We start from the raw sequence: 22,310 nt of genomic DNA, 5'->3' as shown, positions 1-22,310 counted from the left end.
ATTATTCATACATAAATGCATCATTATCCTCTAGGATTGTCTGCAACTGCAAACTTCTGAACAGAATGCAGGCTAGAATCAACTAAGGACACAGACAATAGATTGGTGTAAAGATGTTAATTAAAAGCTTTACTCCCCATAAGTGGAGTGGGATAGTCTGGGATGTAGTTTACACTCCCCTCCACAGGCTCACTCTACAGTAGCGTTCCCCTTTACAGTGGTAAACCCAAAACTATAAACTGGGTGGTTCAAACCCTGAATGCTGATTGGCTGACAGCCGTGATACATCAGACAGTATACCACGGGTATGACAAAACGTTTATTTTTACCCTTCTAATTACGTTGGTAACCAGTTTATAATATCAATAAGGCACCTCAGGGATTTGTGGTATATGGCTAATATACCACGACTAAGAGCTGTGTCCAGGCACTCCGCGTTGCGTATCGCCTAAGAGCCCTTAGCCGTGGTATATTGGCCATATACCACACCGACTCGGGCCTTATTGCTTAAACATACAACAGTACATAAAATACAGTCCGATGTCACAACAAACAGACAGGACGCAGACAGATGATTACAGACATAGAAAGTGCTTCTACTCCTCTGCATGGTGACTGATGCTGCAGTGAGTCTACCTTCACTACAGCCCAGGCACCCCCATCAGCAGAGGGGCAGGACAGGGAGGATGGATGACGGTGGTGGGCAGGTTAGGCGTGGTTCTTCTTGATAAAATTAATGAGCCCGTTGGTGGAGGAGTCGTGAGAGTGGACCTCGTTGGAGCCATGCAGCTCAGGCTCGATCTTCTTACACAAAGCCTTACCCAGCTCAACTCTGAGATAGAGAGAGAAAGAGATAATAATGGACGGAATAGAATGTCACCAGAAAACTCACCAGAGTGGACAGAATAGAATGTCAGTGAAACATTTTTTTTGTAGAATTTCATAGGATAATGGCTCTGTGTGTAATCTGTCATAGATTTCACATTATCGAGGAGCTTGGTTTCAAATAGTCACACTTACCCCCACTGGTCAAAACTGTTGATCTCCCACATAACACCCTGGACAAAGATCTTGTGTTCATACATGGCTGTGAAACAACACCATACATTGTTACTGGGAGCATAACAAGTAAATACATTATTTTGATCAATATTTCAAATATCATTGGTTGTTGGTTCACAGGTCCATATTCAGCTCTTACCAATAAGTGCTCCCAGTGTGAATGGGTTCAGCTTCTTGAAGACAATAGAGTTGGTTGGCTTGTTTCCTTGGAATACCTTACAGCAGAACAAGAGGAAACATTTTATATCACACAACCTGTTGTAAGACAGTTGTTGCATACTTGTAATTATACAATATTGCACCCTGTTTGAAGCTTCTTCCATCCTGATGCAAAACTTATTTTGTCCACTAGGAGGACGAACGTCCCTATCAGAGCGACAGTGTCTGCTCTAGCAATAGACACACAATCTCCCCAGTATAACAACAGGGTTTAAGCCCATAGAAAGTTTTAGGCAGGACTGGGGTTGCAGTGGACTTGCGCCATGAGGGATCTGCTCTCACTAACTTTGTGTGGCAGAATGGTTTCCAGGGCCTCTCCTGTCAGGCCACCGGCCTCCAGTTCCTTCTTAGCCTCCTCTGTGGTCTTTCCTTTCATCAGAGCCTCAGTCTGGGCCAGGAAGTTGGCCATCAGGATCTACAGACACAGAGGATACAACAAGTAAGGCATTATCCCATTATGACATTATCCCTGTGCATTATCCCTAGTATCACACAGCATAGGTTCTTTTGTCAGATAAACAGTAAAAGTAGGCATCACTTGAATAACTGAATGATTAGTTCAGTCACCGAATGGGAAGGTATTTACTCCCAGATTATTCCCACTGACACCACGTCATTTCAATGTGGATAATTGGGTAATATTCAGTTGAGATGTTTTTTTAAATTTATTTTATTTCACCTTTATTTAACCAGGTAGGCTGGTTGAGAACAAGTTCTCATTTGCAACTGCGACCTGGCCAAGATAAAGCATAGCAGTGTGAACAGACAACAGAGTTACACATGGAGTAAACAATTAACAAGTCAATAACACAGTAGAAAAAAAAGAGAGTCTATATACATTGTGTGCAAAAGGCATGAGGAGGTAGGCGAATAACTACAATTTTTCAGATTAACACTGGAGTGATAAATGATCAGATGGTCATGTACAGGTAGAGATATTGGTCTGCAAAAAAAGCAGAAAAGTAAATAAATATAAACAGTATGGGGATGAGGTAGGTAAATTGGGTGGGCTATTTACCGATAGACTATGTACAGCTGCAGCGATCGGTTAGCTGCTCAGATAGCAGATGTTTGAAGTTGGTGAGGGAGGTAAATGTCTCCAACTTCAGCGATTTTTGCAATTCGTCCAGTCACAGGCAGCAGAGAACTGGAACGAAAGGCGGCCAAATGAGGTGTTGGCTTTAGGGATGATCAGTGAGATACACCTGCTGGAGCGCGTGCTACGGGTGGGTGTTGACATCGTGACCAGTGAACTGAGATAAGGCGGAGCTTTACCTAGCATGGACTTGTAGATGACCTGGAGCCAGTGGGTCTGGCGACGAATATGTAGCGAGGGCCAGCCGGCTAGAGCATACAGGTCGCAGTGGTGGGTAATATAAGGTGCTTTAGTAACAAAACGGATGGCACTGTGATAAACTGCATCCAGTTTGCTGAGTAGAGTGTTGGAAGCTATTTTGTAGATGACATCGCCGAAGTCGAGGATCGGTAGGATAGTCATTTTTACTAGGGTAAGTTTGGCGGCGTGAGTGAGTGAAGGAGGCTTTATTGCGGAATAGAAAGCCGACTCTAGATTTGATTTTAGATTGGAGATGTTTGATATGAGTCTGGCAGGAGAGTTTACAGTCAATTAGATTACAACCTATATTCACCCACTCAAAAAGACAACCAGATTTTTGTTGAATTTCCAAAGTGTTATCACTCTGCTTTCAACCATCTACAGTGCCTTGCGAAAGTATTCGGCCCCCTTGAACTTTGCGACCTTTTGCCACATTTCAGGCTTCAAACATAAAGATATAAAACTGTATTTTTTTGTGAAGAATCAACAACAAGTGGGACACAATCATGAAGTGGAACGACATTTATTGGATATTTCAAACTTTTTTAACAAATCAAAAGCTGAAAAATTGGGCGTGCAAAATTATTCAGCCCCTTTACTTTCAGTGCAGTAAACTCTCTCCAGAAGTTCAGTGAGGATCTCTGAATGATCCAATGTTGACCTAAATGACTAATGATGATAAATACAATCCACCTGTGTGTAATCAAGTCTCTGTATAAATGCACCTGCACTGTGATAGTCTCAGAGGTCCGTTAAAAGCGCAGAGAGCATCATGAAGAACAAGGAACACACCAGGCAGGTCCGAGATACTGTTGTGAAGAAGTTTAAAGCCGGATTTGGATACAAAAATATCTCCCAAGCTTTAAACATCCCAAGGAGCACTGTGCAAGCGATAATATTGAAATGGAAGGAGTATCAGACCACTGCAAATCTACCAAGACCTGGCCGTCCCTCTAAACTTTCAGCTCATACAAGGAGAAGACTGATCAGAGATGCAGCCAAGAGGCCCATGATCACTCTGGATGAACTGCATAGATCTACAGCTGAGGTGGGAGACTCTGTCCATAGGACAACAATCAGTCGTATATTGCACAAATCTGGTCTTTATGGAAGAGTGGCAAGAAGAAAGCCATTTCTTAAAGATATCCATAAAAATTGTCGTTTAAAGTTTGCCACAAGCCACCTGGGAGACACACCAAACATGTGGAAGAAGGTGCTCTGGTCAGATGAAACCAAAATTGAACTTTTTGGCAACAATGCAAAACGTTATGTTTGGCATAAAAGCAACACAGCTCATCACCCTGAACACACCATCCCCACTGTCAAACATGGTGGTGGCAGCATCATGGTTTGGGCCTGCTTTTCTTCAGCAGGGACAGGGAAGATGGTTAAAATTGATGGGAAGATGGATGGAGCCAAATATAGGACCATTCTGGAAGAAAACCTGATGGAGTCTGCAAAAGACCTGAGACTGGGACGGAGATTTGTCTTCCAACAAGACAATGATCCAAAACATAAAGCAAAATCTACAATGGAATGGTTCAAAAATAAACATATCCAGGTGTTAGAATGGCCAAGTCAAAGTCCAGACCTGAATCCAATCGAGAATCTGTGGAAAGAACTGAAAACTGCTGTTCACAAATGCTCTCGATCCAACCTCACTGAGCTCGAGCTGTTTTGCAAGGAGGAATGGGAAAAAAATTCAGTCTCTCGATGTGCAAAACTGATAGAGACATACCCCAAGCGACTTACAGCTGTAATCGCAGCAAAAGGTGGCGCTACAAAGTATTAACTTAAGGGGGCTGAATAATTTTGCACGCCCAATTTTTCAGTTTTTGATTTGTTAAAAAAGTTTGAAATATCCAATTAATTGTCGTTCCACTTCATGATTGTGTCCCACTTGTTGTTGATTCTTCACAAAAAAAATACAGTTTTATATCTTTATGTTTGAAGCCTGAAATGTGGCAAAAGGTCGCAAAGTTCAAGGGGGCCGAATACTTTCGCAAGGCACTGTATTTAAAGCTTAACCAAATCCAATGGAAAAACAATATCTGATTTTTGGTTTAGTTATCACCCAAATGTCTGTCATTGCGCTTTCATCCATTTAAAAGCACAGGAAATTTCAAATTAGGAATACACTGACAGATATTGTTTATTTATACAACAGATGCATGTGTTATTACTGTGCTTCATCTAATAGCTGAACCAAATGGCCTGGATGGAAGTTGAGACTATTTTAAAAGTGCATGGTGCAAGAGATCAATGCAGTTTGAGATTCTATATAGATTATTACAGCAACATGCATGTTTTATATGATTACATACAGTAAGAAGAAATGTATGGTGACAGTAACTTCATAATGTGGCCTTGGATGTGTTACTCATTTTAAGGTTGAATGTTACATTAGTTTGTAAGAAAGCCTTAACTTTAAGCTATTTACTATATTACAAAAGTAGTATTGAATTTTGTTTGGTTGACAACGCAACCAAATATCAATATTTAAAAGGAGATGTATTTACTGCCTGGATAGCTCCATCTGAGCCACTGTCTTAATCCCATTCTTTAACTTTTTGGCTGAGTTGGAGACGTGAATGCAACATATCATTTGTTGACATAACTTGTCGACAAGTTAATAATAGGCTACAGTATTTATTGTATGTGAAAAGTGATGTTGAATTGTGTTTGGTTGTCAATGCAGCCTGATATCAACATTTGAAGGAGACTTATCTTCATTGCAGATAGTTCCATCTGTGCCACTACTTAGTCTGGCTTTAATTTTTGTTTGTCTACAAATGAATAATTGATATGCTGGATTACATCTCCATCTCAACCAAAATTCTAAATTAATGAATTGGACTAAATCAAATAAATTCAAACTTTTAATGCTTTGAAATAAAGTTTGATTTGATTTAGTCCTATTCTTTAACTCAACTTTTGGTTGAGATGGAGATGTGAATCCAATATATCAATTATTCATTTGTAGACAAGCCAGACTATGTCAATGCCACAGGTGGAACTATCCAAGCAGAAGTGTTGGAAGCGTTGACAACCAAACACAATTCAATATCACTAAATATCATTACATTTGAAATCAACCACTGCTTGAAATCCAAGGCCTATTGTATGGTCTATTTTTAGTTGAATTCTGGATTTGAATTAAAACAATAGCTGTTTAATATTTTGAGAATGCTATATAGTCCTAAATAGCATCATTGATGATATATGAGTGGTAAAGTATGGTCACATTTCATACGCCTCTGTCCCGAAGCAAGAACCAATTAGCCTGGAGCTAATTCTTTGGCCACTATACCTATTTTGCCAATTGGCCTGGTTTACCACACGGAGCCCTGCTGATCCGTCTGCCGACGTAACAGCACGAGGGGGCCACAACAGACTTTCTTCCGTCACGACGTCCCTCAAAGGCCCTTCTGCTAGCTGGCTAGCCCCGGCCCGCTAGCTTAACTAGAGACAATATCTCTTTCATCATCACTATGTACAGGTTTACCCCCACTGTATTCACATCCTACCATACCTTTGTCTGTATATTATGCCATGAATTTATTCTACCGTGCCCAGAAACCTGCTCCTTTTAATCTCTGTTCTGAACGTACTAGACGACCAGTTCTTTTAGCCTTTAGCCGTATCCTTATCCTACTCCTCCTCTATTTCTCTGGGGATGTGGAGGTTAATCCAGGCCCTGCAGTGCCTACCTCCACTCCCATTCCCCAGGCGCTCTCATTTGTTGACTTCTGTAACCGTAAAAGTCTTGGTTTCATGCATGTTAACATTAGAAGCCTCCTCCCTAATTTTTTTTTAAATTCACTGTCCTAGCACACTCTGCCAACCCAGATGTCCTAGCTGTGTCTGAATTCTGGCTTAGGAAGACCACCAAAAACCTTGAAATTTCCATCCCTAACTATAACATTTTCCGACAAGATAGTACTGCCAAAGGGGGCAGAGTTACTGCAGGGATAGCCTGCAGAGTTCTGTCTTACTATCCAGGTCTCTACAAGTCTCTTACCGTTGCTATAGATCACCTTCTGCCCCCAGCTGTACCCTGGACACCATATGCGAATTGATTGCCCCCCATCTATCTTCAGAGATCGTGCTGTTAGGTGACCTAAACTGGGACATGCTTAACACCCCGGTCATCCTACAATCTAATTTTGATTCTCTCAATCTCACACAAATGATCAATGAACCCACCAGGTACAACCCCAAATCCGTAAAAACGGGTACCCTCATCGGTATCATCCTAACCAACCTGCCCTCCAAATACACCTCTGCTGTCTTCAACCAGGATCTCAGCGATCACTGCCTCATTTCCTGTGTCCATAATGGTTCTGTGGTCAAGCGACCACCCCTCATCACTGTCAGACTCTCCCTAAAACACTTCAGCGAGCAGGTCTTTCTAATCGACCTGGCCCGGGTATCCTGGAAGGATATTGACCTCATTCCATCAGAAGAGGATGCCTGGTTATTCTTTAAGAGTGCTTTCCTCACCATCTTAAATAAGGCTACCCCTGGCTACCCCTACCCCGGTCAACAGCCCTGCACCCCTCACTGCAACTTGCCTCCCCAATTCTCCTTCACCCAAATCCAGATAGCTGATGTTCTGAAAGAGCTGCAAAATCTGGAACCCTACAAATCAGCAGGGCTAGACAATCTGGACTCTCACTTCCAAAAATTAAAAGCTGAAATTGTTGCAACCCCTATTACTAGCTTGTTCAAACTCTTTCGTGTTGTCTGAGATCCCCAAAGATTGGAATTCTGCCGCGGTCATCCCCATCTTCAAAGTGAGACACTCTAGACCCAAACTGCTACAGACCTCTAACTATCATACCCTGCCTTTCTGAGGTCTTCGAAAGCTAAGTTAGCAAACAGATGACCAACCATTTCGAATCCCACCATACCTTCTCCGCTATGCAATCTGGTTTCCGAGCTGCTCATGGGTGCACCTCAGCCACGCTCACGGTCCTAAACAATATCATATAACCACCATCGATAAAAGACAATACTGTGCAGCTGTATTCATCGACCTGGCCAAGGTTTTCGACTCTGTTAATCACCACATTCTTATCGGCAGACTCAACAGCCTTGGTTTCTCAAATGACTGCCTCGCCTGGTTCACCAACTACTTATCTGACAGAGTTGTGTGTCAAATCGGAGGGCCTGTTGTCCGGACCTCTGGCGGTCTCTATGGGGGTGCCACAGGGTTCAATCCTCAGGCCGACTATTTTCTCTGTATACATCTATGATATCGCTCTTTCTGCTGGTGATTCTCTGATCCACCTCTATGCAGATAACACCATTCTGTATACTTCTGGCCCTTCTTTTGACACTGTGTTAACTAACCTCCAGACGAGCTTCAATGACATACAACTCTCCTTCCGTGGCCTCAAACTGTTCTTAAATACAAGCAAAACTAAATGCATGCTCTTCAACCGATCGATGCCCACACCTACCCACCCGTCCAGCATCACTACTCTGGATGGTTCTGACTTAGAATATGTGGACAACTACAAATACCTAGGTGTCTGGTTAGACTGTAAACTCTCCTTCCAGACTCACATTAAGCATCTCCAATCCAAAATTAAATCTAGAATTGGATTCCTATTTCGCAAACAAAGCATCCTTCACTCATGCTGCCAAACATACCCTTGTAAAACTGACTATGCTACCGATCCTTGACTTTGGCGATGTCATTTACAAAATAGCCTCCAACACTCTACTCAGTAAATTGGATGCAGTCTATCACAGTGCCATCTGTTTTGTCACCAAAGCCCCATATACTACCCACCACTGTGACCTATATGCTCTCGTTGGCTGGCCCTCGCTTCATACTCGTCGCCAAACCCCCTGGCTCCAGGTCATCTATAAGTCGTTGCTAGGTAAAGCCCAGCCTTATCTCAGCTCACTGGTCACCATAGCAGCACCCACCCGCAGCACGCAATCCAGCAGGTAAATTTCACTGGTCACCCCCAAAGCCAATTCCTCCTTCAGCCAGCTTTCCTTCCAGTTCTCTGCTGCCAATGACTGGAACAAACTGCAAAAATCACTGGAGACTCACATCTCCCTCTCTAGCTTTAAGCACCAGCTGTCAGAGCAGCTCACAGATCACTGCACCTGTACATAGCCAATCTGTAAATAGCCCATCCAACTACCTCATCACCATATTGTTATTTATTGGATTTATTTTGCTCCTTTGTACCCCAGTACCGCTACTTGCACACTCATCTATCACCCCAGTGTTTAATTTGCCATACTGTAATAATTTCACCACTATGGCCTATTTATTGCCTCACCCCTCTTATCCTACATCATTTGCACACACTGTATATAGACTTTCTCTATTGTATTATTGACTGTATGCTTGTTTATTCCATGTGTAACTCTGTGTTGTTGTTTGTGTCGCACTGCTTTGCTTTATTTTGGCCAGGTCGCAGTTGTAAATGAGAACTTGTTCTCAACTAGCCTACCTGGTTAAATAAAGGTGAATTTTTGTTGTTGTTTATTTGCTCTCTTAAACCTTCCCTTTGGAATGACTTGACAGCAACAGTAAATCTAATTAGTTTTTAAGAGGTGATCTCTCAACAATCATTCTCACAATAGCATATTGGTAATTGTCTGTAACAAAATCTCATAGCTAAGCTGTGCTGGGCTTGGTTAAAACCCTGGATGGGAGGTCAAAGGGTAGCTGCAGATAGATACATTCTCCAGTAGGAGGGGCTGCCCAGCCTTATTGTTTTGAAGAAGATGTGACGTTGTTTTAAAAAGGTCCAAATTCAACATATTTTAGATCCAATATATTTTACACATCACAATACCTTGACAAATTGACAAATTACATTGAAACAATGTTGATTTAACCAGTTGGTTCCCAGTGGGTTGGTAGTGCTGGAAGATCTGTCCTGTAGGGGTAGCCTACCTTATGGTGCTTACTTTCCCTGATGGGGTGCTGTGTCTGGGCAGGGATGAGGAAGTCAGCGGGGACCATACGAGTTCCTGTGGAGGACACAGCAGTAACACTGCATCTGTGACTAATAACATATTACTCTTCCATAACATACATACTCATCCATTTCAGCTGACCATTAATCAATATGTTGAAGAGCTTATGGACCAGTCAGCAACATTATTTGGGTATGAGTTAAGAGAATATGAACTTTCAAAAGTCTGATTTTAACTGGACAGTTCCTTTAAGGAGGCAGTACCCTGGTGAATGAGCTGGTAGAAGGCGTGCTGTCCGTTGGTGCCAGGCTCTCCCCATACGATGGGGCCAGTATGGTAGTTGACACGTTTGCCATGAATAGTGATGTACTTTCCATTGGACTCCATGTCACCCTATAGACATCACATAAATTGAACATCTTCGGTGTTCCGTTTCAGTTCAATTTAAACTAATACTAAAACAACATTATCATCAGGCTATTTAACCTAGACTTAGTATGCACAGTAAAACACATTTCCATTTGATCAATACAAATCTGACAATATATCCGACAACAGCCTACCTTCAGGACAAGGAGTGGGTGTATACATTTTTATAGTATTTATAGTAAATTGCCAAAGTAGACTGACACATTCTTCACTGTGTTTTGCTTTGGTAGTTTACTTATGTTACACTCAGTCATGTCTTAATTGTGGAAATGACTCTTAACCCTGGTAAAGGCTCTTAACCCAGTTAGTGAGTGACAGACCTGCTGGAAGTAGGCAGCGAATCGGTGCATGTACTGGTCATAAGGCAGCATGGCGTGGGTCTCGGCCTGGAAGAAGTTGATGTACCAGACACCCAGCAGAGCCAGGAGCATGGGAGCGTTCTTCTCCACAGGGGCTGTTTTGAAATGGTTGTCCTACAGGAACAAGAGGGGGTCAACTCACACGTATTCATCTGACCAATAGAAAAGTTTCCAAGTCTTTGGACAGTGAGAATAATTGGCTGTACTTACCATCCAGTGAGCCCCTTCTAGAAGCTTCTCAAAGTTGTCATAGCCTGGGAAGAAAGAAAAGACCAGAGACTTTGAGTTATACTTCAAATATCTCCTTTTAACAACTGATTACAAAGGTTATTCTACTCAGGTAGAGTACAGGCAGCTGATCAAAGCATTAGAATATCTAAACCGGGAGAATAAACCTACAACATAATGTACATACCGATGTGCAGAGCAATGGACAATCCAATACAAGACCACAGGGAATAACGTCCACCAACCCACTAAAACACAGCAACAATCTGGTTAGAAATGTGCACAAAATCAACAAACATTTCTTGAGCTTAATCATTTTCACAGTACAACTTTGAATATGCAACATGTATCTCCCCCCACCAAAATGTAGTGACCCTAACACCAATGTTATGTAACTGAGAAACATGACTCTTACTGAAATTACTTTACTATTTCAGTGCTGTGCATTCTGGTCTATGTATTTTATATTAATTGGTGTCTGGTGGTGTCCTGAGAAGATTCAGAAACCTCAGAGCACTCTGAAGCTTACGTAATTGAATGTGACACAGAGACAGGGAACTGTGCCCAATCTCACTTGGCCCTACAGCTTGCCCCAGAAAGAGGCCCCAAGCATCTAAAAATTCCATACCATTGTCTTGAAATTCCTTACCATTAAATCAAATCAAATCAAATCAAATTTTATTTGTCACATACACATGGTTAGCAGATGTTAATGCGAGTGTAGCGAAATGCTTGTGCTTCTAGTTCCGACAATGCAGTAATAACGAGCAAGTAATCTAACTAACAATTCCAAAAAAAAACTACTGTCTTATACACAGTGTAAGGGGATAAAGAATATGTACATAAGGATATATGAATGAGTGATGGTACAGAGCAGCATAGGCAAGATACAGTAGATGATATCGAGTACAGTATATACATATGAGATAAGTATGTAAACCAAGTGGCATAGTTAAAGTGGCTAGTGATACATGTATTACATAAGGATGCAGTCGATGATATAGAGTACAGTATCAACGTATGCATATGAGATGAACAATGTAGGGTAAGTAACATTATATAAGGTAGCATTGTTTAAAGTGGCTAGTGATATATTTACATAATTTCCCATCAATTCCCATGATTAAAGTGGCTGGAGTAGAGTCAGTGTCATTGACAGTGTGTTGGCAGTAGCCACTCAATGTTAGTGGTGGCTGTTTAACAGTCTGATGGCCTTGAGATAGAAGCTGTTTTTCAGTCTCTCGGTCCCAGCTTTGATGCACCTGTACTGACCTCGCCTTCTGGATGACAGCGGGGTGAACAGGCAGTGGCTCGGGTGGTTGATGTCCTTGATGATCTTTATGGCCTTCCTGTAGCATCGGGTGGTGTAGGTGTCCTGGAGGGCAGGTAGTTTGCCCCCGGTGATGCGTTGTGCAGACCTCACTACCCTCTGGAGAGCCTTACGGTTGAGGGCGGTGCAGTTGCCATACCAGGCGGTGATACAGCCCGCCAGGATGCTCTCGATTGTGCATCTGTAGAAGTTTGTGAGTGCTTTTGGTGACAAGCCGAATTTCTTCAGCCTCCTGAGGTTGAAGAGGCGCTGCTGCGCCTTCCTCACGATGCTGTCTGTGTGAGTGGACCAATTCAGTTTGTCTGTGATGTGTATGCCGAGGAACTTAAAACTTGCTACCCTCTCCACTACTGTTCCATCGATGTGGATGGGGGTGTTCCCTCTGCTGTTTCCTGAAGTCCACAATCATCTCCTTAGTTTTGTTGACGTTGAGTGTGAGGTTATTTTCCTGACACCACACTCCGAGGGCCCTCACCTCCTCCCGGTGACACATTTCAGCCCACTGCAGAGAATGAATCCCCCATTGTCACACCCTGACCTTAGTTATCTTTGTTTTCTTTATTATATTGGTTAGGTCAGGGTGTGACAAGGGGTGGTTTGTTGTGTTTTTGTCCTGTCTAGGGTTTTTGTATGTTTATGGGGTTGTTTACTAGTCTAGGTGTTTTGTATGTCTATGGTTGCCTAGATTGGTTCTCAATTAGAGGCAGCTGTTTATCATTGTCCCTTATTGGGAACCATATTTAGGCAGCCATATTCCTTGGGTAATTCGTGGGTGATTGTCTATGTATTAGTTGCCTGTGTCTGCACTTATTCTATATAGCTTTGCGGTTTTGTAAGTTTGTTGAAGTGTTCTTCGTTTCATTAAAATAGAAGATGTATTCACATCACGCGGCGACTTGGTCTCATCGCTTTAACGAAAGTGAAACCCATATTACACAGCACTTCATGTGGGTAATAATATAATAAACAGTGTGTAATAAGTCACAAATAGCCGGGTAGGCCTATATATGAAAAGGCAGACCCCAACTTCTAAATATTCTCACTTCTCATAATTATTTTCAATGTGAATGCCACCTTTAATCAGTAATGGTGCGTGGGTAAAATCACTGGGAAAGCCAATCCAGAAAAAAAGCCATATTACAATCTATGTGTTGTGAAAATTGCGTTTTTTCTCTATAATCTGGTAGTTCAAACATTTTCGAACTACTAAACAACTATTGATTTAGAACACAGAGTTACTGCAAGTCGTAAAGAAAACAGGAGCTGCCTCCACTACTCCAGCACCATTTCAACTTCAACATTTCAACATCATCGAATCACCTATTCTTAGTATAATACATTGACAACTAAAAGATACAAGAAACTATTAGTCCAATCAACGTAAGGTAAATATGATGTGGCTGTCCATGGTGATGATTTATCTCTCTCTCTGTCTGTGTGTGTGTCAGTGCCCCTGTGACAACAATTTTGGACCCCCTTGTGGCCCCCCTAAATGTAGAGTATGATATAATTTTTACACAACTAATTTTTGCTATCGCTGTTTATTTACATCCGTTATTAGACAGCAACGATGATGATTATGAACATGATCTTTTGCCTGCTTATGCCTGCAATGCAGTGAAGAAAACGATATGACAACAGTAACGTCCAATGTAATTGGCCCCTCTAACAGTACAACAGGCCCAAGCTTGCCCCCCCCAGTTGAAATGGTCTAGAACCTCCACTGGTGTGTGTGTGAGTATAAAAAACATGTTGACTCACCCTACGTGTTGAGAAACGCTAATGCCATCCTCCTCTTTTATGTTGCCTAAACGGTCTATGACAGTACACGCTTTTAGTTTTTGTTGTCCTACTACCTAGCTAACATACTTGTTCGCTAGCCTAACTTCCTTTCATGGGCAACGATATGCCAGGCCAGCTAGTTAACATTACCATACCACATCTAGCTACATGTTGAACTTCCATCCTCTCAGGCCATGGGAACAATGTATGAATTTATGATTAGGTCAGAATCACTGTTATAGTCATTGACCAGAACGGAAAATTAAGTAAAACCACAAGTCCAAATCCCTATTTCCATCAATGGCTAATTTAGGAAAGGGATGATTTTACCTAGCTATCTAGCCACCAGAGGACAACAGGACAATGAGATGCCACAATTCAAGGCTTTTCAGATATATGCTACACATGCTGAGACAGAGGGGGCGCTGTTTCGTTCACTCGGATGCTTTCTCAGCCTCTTGCAAATTGAAGGAAATTTATGAAACACAGAGTAGAGTAAATATTTTTTCTTGGTCCATTTTTGGGGAAGCCTGGCTTCCCTTGGCATCCATGAATACACACTGCTGCCTTTTATACATATTACTTCTGAGAGCAAGCAGCTATCTTTACTCAGACGTGAAAGGGCACGGCATGTTAGAGCCGTTACCCTTTAAATACCAACAATGTAACTAAATGTAGCTTTCTGACCTTTGATGTGACCCAGCCTTTACAGTAACCTCTCCAAGGGAGAAGGTCGCTACCAATAATATAATACTCTTTGAGGGCAGAGCTGGAGAGTGCGGCTTCTGATTACCCCACAGCTGCCAGCCTGTGAGCCCAGCCACCTACTTCACAGGTCAGAAGTCTATGCTATTTATAGTTGTTACCTAAGTCCCCCGTCAAAAGCCGGTGATTGCAGGAAGAGCACTGTACTACCCCAAATGCACTGCACACATGACATATTCTGCATTATCAGATAACATGCACTCACATCCCAGAAGCCAAACATGTTGTCAGGATCAATGCCAAAGGCCTTCACTAAAGGCTGCAGAAGAGAGGAGATAGAAAGAACAGAATTAGAATGTTATTTTATTTTACAGAAACACATGCAGAGCATATCACTGCATTTACGATGGTGTGTTGCAAAAATAAGAACTTACGCCGGCAGTGGAGAGCGCCACAAAGTGCTTGGCAACAGCAGATTTCTGTAAAGAAGACAAGGTTTAATTTAACATACTTTGCATTTATCTTCGGTAATAGAATTCAACTCCTTTCCCTGTATTTTTATAAAGGTAAAAAGGCTACCCACATCTTTAGCGTGCTCAATGAACCATTCCTTGGCAGACTCTGCATTGGTGATGGTCTCTTGGGTGGTGAAAGTCTGAAAAGGGACAGTTAGATCAATACAGTAACACCAAAGACATTAGAAATGCAATGTGTGTTTAGGCTACTGTGTACAGTACTAAACCACTAACAGTTCATGCTAATCTCTTCATCAATTCTCAGGGCTGGGTGACAATAGGAAAGCCATTCAGACATAATTTTGGCTACCACTCTACAGAGGCAGAGGCATAGGAGAGAAGGTACAACATGGCATGCAGCACCAACTGATCCCTTTGTTTCAATGGAAACGTCCATTGTATCAAACAACTGTTGCTCCTAAAGCTGAGTGGAACTTTACGAGTTTCCATATTATCAGATGCAGTTTCTTTTCTCTTTGTCAATGTCTTTTTGTATGTCTTTCTTGTAATTTTTTTAGACCAATATTGAAGAAGAATATCTCTCTCTCAAGTGTTCAGACAAAACAATAAAACCATTGAATGCACTGGTATGGTGAAGACAATTAAAAGCAGGCACCTTGGAGGCCACGATGAACAGGGTGGTCTCAGCATTGAGCTCAGCAAGGGTTTTGGCGATGTGTGTGCCGTCAATGTTGGAGACAAAATGCACACGGGGACCTCCCTTGGAGTAGTTCTTCAGAGCCTCAGTCACCATTAGAGGACCCTGGCAAAGAAGACAACAAATACACAGTGATGGCAGAGGTAGCTTTCACACCTAATAGTGAAACATCATATTGCCTAGTTAAATAAAGGTTAAATAAAAAATATAAATAAAATATTGACACTTTACCAAATGATACGGTGAAAATGTTACCTACCAGGTCCGATCCACCAATGCCGACGTTGACAACGTCTGTGATGGACTTTCCAGTCCAGCCCTTCCACTCGCCACTGCGAACTTTCTACACCAGACACAAATGAGTAGACCATTGAATAAAGTGCCTACACAGTTCAGTCAAATTTGATTTGTTATGCCTTGAAAGCCACAGGGAGATAGCTAGCAATTCTATGTATTAACGGTACTGTAACTTGGAAATACAAACGGTCTCACTAAGCAATTTGGGGGATTGCTATGAAATTGAGACCCTTGGGTCAGCTCCCACTCACGTGGCAGAAGCCCTTCATCTTCTCCAGGACTTTGTTGACCTCAGGCATCACATCATGTCCGTCAACCATGATGGGATGGTTGGAGCGGTTCCTCAGAGCCACGTGGAGCACAGCACGACCCTAACCAAACAGGAGGAGAAGATACAGTAAGGACACACACACTGATATAAGAATTACAGCAAATGTATGTAGTGCCATTAATTTGTTTCAAGCCTATTTCTGAGGAGGTGTCAGGTGTGTTACATTTGGCCATTCATTATCACAATGATAATAACATTGATAATAAACCACGCTCAGGCTAAAGCTCAGATACACACCTCAGTGAAGTTGATCTTGTCTCCATGGAACATCTTGTCCCTGGCGGCCTCAATCCCCCTCGACTTGCCCTAGAGAAAACATATATACATCTATTGGTGGGCAAATGCGCCTTCCATGTCAGAAAGGTTGACATGCTACTGGACGCACAGCAGAAGAAGACTGTTTATATAATGACTGTAGGTAAATGCCAAATACAGTATGGCTATTTGTAATTGTTGTGTTATTTGAATCATAATGATAGAGAAGCAGCGATTTACCAGTTCGACCAACATCTTCATGACATCCTCAGTGATGAGATTCTTAGAGTAATCAATCAGAATGTCTCCATGATCTGTCTTCAGCGTTGTGCTATTCAGACAGAACATTTGACAGGGTGAGTGATCTGTTTCCACAGAGATCCTATTAAATGAGGGATTCTATATGTAATTCTGTCTGTTTCTGGATTTAGGCAATTAGCTCAATAAACTTTTGCCCACGAGTTACAAAATCAAACATCCCTTTACTATGAAACAAAATATAAATCTGTTTTGTTTCACCACAAGCATTTTGTAGTGAATTTGAGGGGTAGCCCAATCGAAACTTGAAGCCCCTTATTTCTAATTCCAAGGCAAGCAGGGTATCCCAATTCTACTGTTTGCTTGTGTATGTGGAAGTGCTTGTAATGCACTTAAGGTTAGGGCTATTACAATACAGACAGCAAAACAGACAGACATCAGACAACAAACCCGCACATCACTAGCAGTACATGAAGAGAGTTCAGAGTTCACAAGTCTACATACAGTGACAGTGCTGTGCATATTTTATGGTGTGGAAGCCCATAAGCTACTCTGATAAAAGGCACTACTTCATATTTTGGGGAAGGAGACAGTTGCACCTGAATGAATTGCAAAGATCTCAAATTGTATGGTAGTTTTTTATTGGCAGTGGCATCTGTTTATGATGACACATTATGTGCTTTTAGCTTATGTCTAAAGGTAATAGCCTGAAGTAAAGACAACATTTTCTGATGGACAGCATTTTCATTTAAATCACATTTTATACTGGTGATGTAATAATGTTTTTGAGAATAAGGATACGTGTGTATCTTCAACAAATTAACACTGACAATTTCAAAATAAATGCCAACCATAAAGATACCTGAATTTGTGGAATCTCTCCTTGTCTTCCTCAAACATCTTCCTCATGTTGAGGTGCAGAGCATGTTCATGGTACCATTTCTCCAGTTTCTGGAAGGTTGGGTCGTGTGTGAGTCCCATGGTGTCGAGTGTTGGGCGTGTTGGGCGCGGTCCTTTCAGCTCAACTACCCTGGCTGAGTGAGACCGTAAGGCGCGAGAGGAGAGGCTTTTGAAGAGCAACCAACCCGCTACACTTGCCCCTCCTATAATAACACGATACCTCGGATCGTGCAGCACAGCCACACATACTGTATCAATAATGCAGCGATCAAGACTATGTTGTGTAGCTAAGTCCATAACATTACCAACCGACTGAATTTACAATTCATGACATAGAGTAGTTTTACCAAATTCCATGACAAAAAAAGATCACACCTGTCATTTATAAAATGGAGTGACAACAGTATCATTGAATAATTGAATACAACTTCTAAAGTTACATAAACGTCAGTGCACACCATTAAAATCTAATTAATAAACTCTAATTGCCTCCAGATGTGATACTATTTTTTTAAAAATGTTTTTAAACATAGGACCAAGGGAAATCTCAATTCATGCTGAATATTGTAGCTCCGGGTGATAATTATATTATTAGAACAGCATCAATGTGTGGACCACCTAAGTGCGTCTCGTCCAGTGGGAGACATGTTAGTGTCGAATCTTTGTCGCACGCTAGTGTTTGATAAGTGATACTTCACCTATTCAGTTTAAAAAGACCACTAGAGGGCGGATAACTCCACAGAATATACATAAATACCATTGTGCGACAATTCGATTCTTGTAACAAAAACATGTTTTACTGTTTCAGTGGGATTGTTTATAAATACACCTAATCGATTAAAATAATGATCAAATTAGTTATGAAAAGCGTAATGTATTGTTCTTCCACACTTGAATTTGTAACTGATGTCATGCCATATTATCTACATAAAACATCATATTTGTGATGAAGTAATGATGTTCTAAAAATATGTTTATATCTGACGCTTTCATCTTAGCATTCACTTCAGATCGAATTCGAGGTTTTGAGTGTGTCTGATCCGTGTGATCAAGCGATGTTTGTAGTTTAGCTCACGCGCTCTGGTTTTTATAGAGAAACGTCACATCCGTTGTATACAGACTTCATTCGCTGTCAAGAGGGTGGATGCCTAGCTAGCTGGTAAGTGATGCGCTTATCAACTGTACTTTGATTAAAAACGTTTTTATCTGAAAGCTCTTAACAAATTTACTCCCTTCACAAACAACAGTTGTTGTAACAAGGAATAGTACCCTAGTGTCCCAGTTGTATTAGGTTTGTTTTTTGTGTTCTAGCTTTAAAAAAATCGTGTCGCAGAGCGCTAGCTACAGTACCTAGATAGCTAACGCTTACATTGGTTGTCGATAACTAGCTAGTTAGCTGTGGTCTTTGGGAGTTATATGGCTGTTCAGTAGCTACTAACCAGAAACCTACAATTTAGCATCAGTTGCAAGAAGTTCTAAGACAATCAAACTATGAATGCTTGGTAGCGAACTGGCTTTTAGTATTTATTTTAAGATATCCCTGAAATAATGTGAATGTGGACTAGCTAACGTTACCTAGTGTGATTTGATTGGTTTTGGGACATTATTTTTGCAAATATGTTGTTTGCCCTTCCAGCGAGGCAATTTCAATTAGTGTCTTTCGAGGGTCAGGGAAGGTAGCTAGCTAGCTAGCTAGCCAGCTAACTAACGCTAGGTAACTAAGATAGGTAAACTTGTCTAAGGAGGGGGGCAAACATGTTTACAATAGGTATGGAACCCTTCTAATAGTCTATGGTACGCTGACAATTTACAGCCTACTAGTTACTTGGCTGCTAACGTTAGATCTTTGGGTGTGGCTTATGGGGGCTAGTGGTTAGAGCGTTGGGCCAGTAACCGAAAGGTTGCTGGATCGAATTCCTGAGCTGACAGGGTAAAAATCCGCCGTTTTGCCCCTGAACAAGGGGCAGACCCTGGTAGGCGGTCATTGTAAATAAGAATTTGTTAACTGACTTGCCAAGTTAAATAAAGGTACAATAAAGCATGCTTTTCCAAACCGAATAGCGTTTGTTACAGTGATATTCTCATGTATTTTGTGTAACTATGTTGCCGAACTTTTTCTCCACTCGAGCCTGATAGGCGATTTCGTTGTAGTTTAGGGCGTTAAAGGGCCGTATTAATAGCTTGCAACATAGTGCCCCGTGTTGTCTGCATGAGTTTCGATGAAACCGGCGTACTGCGCTTACGGAGATTATGTTGCACCTTCCTGCTAAATAGTGATCAGATTCATAAATACTAGCCTACGAGCTACGTCTATGCATTTTTCTATGCTTCAAAGGTGGATAACTCGGCTCACTTGAACTGACCACACAACCGACTAGTACCAAGCTGGTCGGATTTGAAAGAGGATCACCGATTTATAGTAGGTACAATCTAGTGTAACTAGCGAGCCGGGTGGGCAATTTTGCGACCTCTTTACTTGAAAAAAAAATCTACCTCCCCACAACTGGTCTTCCGAGCTCATATCTGCTTACTGTAGTTAGTTATCTACTGACTTTACGCTCGTGATCTATCGGTATTTAGCCGTGCTAGTATATCTAGGTTGCATTATGTTTCGCTTTCATCAACATTTGCTTGTGTGTTATATATAGCAAGCCAACCAGTGAGGGACAGCCGGAGCAAGCTTGCTGCATCCTCAGAACGGGAGTAGCCCTTACTATCCTTTGCATTTGGTAGCTTGCCTGATAGATGACATCAATAATGCTGCACCGTTGTTTTCGATATTCTACATTGATCTGGGTATTGCATGATTTGTTTAATGTTATAGTTTTTTGCTTGGGTGGTAATGTTAGATTGAGAATTTGGCAAATTTTGCAAAGATATAGGCCAGTAGTACAGTATCGAACAACTGGAATCAAATCGTATTTGTCACGTGCCAAATACGACTTTACGGTGAAATACTTACTTGCTTAGGAGTCCTTCCCAACGATGCCGTTTAATAATAAAATGATAAATAGGAATAAAATACACACAAATGGCGATACAGTATATACAGGGAGTACCAGATCAATGTGCAGAGAGGTACGAGGTATTTTTGGTAGATATGTACATGAAGGCAAGGTAAAGTGACTAGGCATCAGGATGGATAATAATAAGAGTAAAGAACAGAGCAGCAGCAAATTATGAGTGTTTAAGTGTGTGTGGGGGAGGTTTTGTGGGAGTGTCAATGTAGTGTGCGTGCTAGGGTCAGTGCAGATAGTTTGGGTACCATTAGTTGGCTATTGAGCAGTCTTATGGCCTGAGGGTAGAAGCTGTCTCTGAGCCTGAACCGACGCTCCGGTACCATTTGCCCAACTGTAGCAGAGTGAACAGTCTGTGGCTTGGCTGCCTGGAGTCTTTGCCAATTTTGCATTCCTGATATAGTGGCCCTGGATGGCAGGAAGCTCGGCTCCAGTGATGTACTAGACTGTCCGCACCACCCTCTGTAGCGCTTTGAGGTCAAGGGTGGTGCATTTGCCATACAGAGTGGTGATGCAGCCAGTCAAGATGCTCTCGTTGGTGCCGTTGTCGAAGGACCCGAGGGCCCATGCCAAAACCTTTCAACCTGAGGGGGAAGGGGCGCAGCCTTGCCCTCTTCATGACTGTGTGGGTGTGTGTGGGCCATCCTTAGTGATGTGGACGCCAAGGAACTTGAAGCTCTCAACCCGCTCCATAACAGCCCCGTTGATGTTCATGGGGACATGCTCTCTCCTCTTTTTATGTATTTATTTCACCTTTATTTAACCAGGTAGGCCAGTTGAGAACAAGTTCTTATTTACAACTGCGACCTGGCCAAGATGGAGCAAAGCAGTGCGACATAAACAAGAGTTTATCCCATGTGTAACAAACGTACAGTCAATAACACAATAGAAAAACCTGTGTACAGTGTGTGCAAATGAAGTAAGGAGGTAAGGCAATAAATAGGCCAATAGTGGCAAAGTAATTAAAATTTAGCACTTTACACTGGAGTGATATGTGCAAGTAGAAAAATAACAGTGTGCAAACGAGCAGAAAAAGTGGTTGGATGGGATATTTAGAGGGGCTGTGTACAGCTGCAGCGATCGGTAAGCTGCTCTGATGGCTGATGCTTAGTTAGTGAGGGAGATATACGTCCAACTTGAGTGATTAAGTGTGTGTGTGTGTGTGTGTGTGTGTGTGTGTGTGTGTGTGTGTGTATATTTATTTTAAAATTGCAATTCATTCCAGTCATAGGCAGCAGAGAACTGGAAGGAAAGGTGGCCAAAAGAGGTGTTGGCTTTGGGGATGACCAGTGAAATATACCTGCTGGAGGGTGTGCTATGGGTGGGTGTTGCTATGGTGACCAGTGAGCTGAGATAAGGCAGAGCTTTACCTAGCAAAGACTTATAGATGACCTGGAGCCAGGGGGTTTGGTGACGAATATGTTGCGGGGACCAGCCAACAAGAGCATACAGGTCGCAGTGGTGGGTAGTAAATGGGGCTTTGGTGACAATGGATGGCACTGTGATAGACTGCATCCAATTTGCTGAGTAGAGTGTTGGAGGCTATTTTGTAAATGACATCGCCAAAGTCAAGGATCCGTAGGATAGTCAGTTTTACGAGGGTATGTTTGGCAGCATGAGTGAAGGAGGCTTAGTTGTGAAATAGGAAGCCAATTCTAGATTTAATTTTGGATTGGAG

General features: G+C 42.0%; 2 protein-coding genes across 3 annotated transcripts in view; one reads left to right on the top strand and one right to left on the bottom strand.

Moving 5' to 3' along the window:
- Nucleotides 1–474: 474 nt before the first annotated feature.
- On the bottom strand, nucleotides 475–17,770 carry LOC112249607 (glucose-6-phosphate isomerase). Its single transcript, XM_042321195.1, has 18 exons — nucleotides 17,578–17,770; nucleotides 16,698–16,788; nucleotides 16,440–16,508; nucleotides 16,123–16,242; nucleotides 15,834–15,917; nucleotides 15,533–15,679; nucleotides 14,985–15,056; nucleotides 14,836–14,880; nucleotides 14,667–14,720; nucleotides 10,772–10,832; nucleotides 10,567–10,610; nucleotides 10,318–10,470; nucleotides 9,832–9,961; nucleotides 9,546–9,622; nucleotides 1,568–1,696; nucleotides 1,202–1,277; nucleotides 1,021–1,087; nucleotides 475–832 (listed from the first exon to the last, which is right to left on the bottom strand). Exons 1-18 carry the CDS (start codon nucleotides 17,694–17,696, stop codon nucleotides 709–711), a joined length of 1,662 nt encoding a protein of 553 aa, XP_042177129.1. The 5' UTR covers nucleotides 17,697–17,770; the 3' UTR covers nucleotides 475–708.
- Nucleotides 17,771–18,718: 948 nt separating this feature from the next.
- The window catches only part of LOC112249331 (granule associated Rac and RHOG effector protein 1), a 48,221-nt gene continuing 44,629 nt past the window's right edge, over nucleotides 18,719–22,310 (top strand). The window contains exon 1 of one of the 2 annotated variants that reach the window (XM_024419181.2): nucleotides 18,719–18,774. The gene's annotated coding sequence lies outside the window, so the exon portion shown is untranslated. Of the gene's footprint in view, nucleotides 18,775–19,893; nucleotides 20,035–22,310 lie in introns of those variants that run through there. The other variant, XM_024419180.2, reaches the window with a different exon arrangement.

The sequence above is a fragment of the Oncorhynchus tshawytscha genome, linkage group LG04, assembly GCF_018296145.1.
Source record: "Oncorhynchus tshawytscha isolate Ot180627B linkage group LG04, Otsh_v2.0, whole genome shotgun sequence".
NCBI classification, from domain to species: Eukaryota; Metazoa; Chordata; class Actinopteri; order Salmoniformes; family Salmonidae; genus Oncorhynchus; species Oncorhynchus tshawytscha.
Note: the sequence above shows the minus strand (reverse complement) of the source record. Positions and strands in the feature narration are given on the sequence as shown.

Bases quoted from the DNA above. Each gene is read 5' to 3' on its own strand.
- LOC112249607 (XM_042321195.1), bottom strand. From the start codon at position 17,696: ATGGGACTCACACACGACCCAACCTTCCAGAAACTGGAGAAATGGTAC. The intron at 15,918-16,122 runs GTGAGTGGGAGC...TGTCTGGTGTAG, and splicing joins AGATGAAGGGCTTCTGCCAC to AAAGTTCGCAGTGGCGAGTG. The intron at 10,611-10,771 runs GTATGTACATTA...CTTTCTTCCCAG, and splicing joins GTCCATTGCTCTGCACATCG to GCTATGACAACTTTGAGAAG.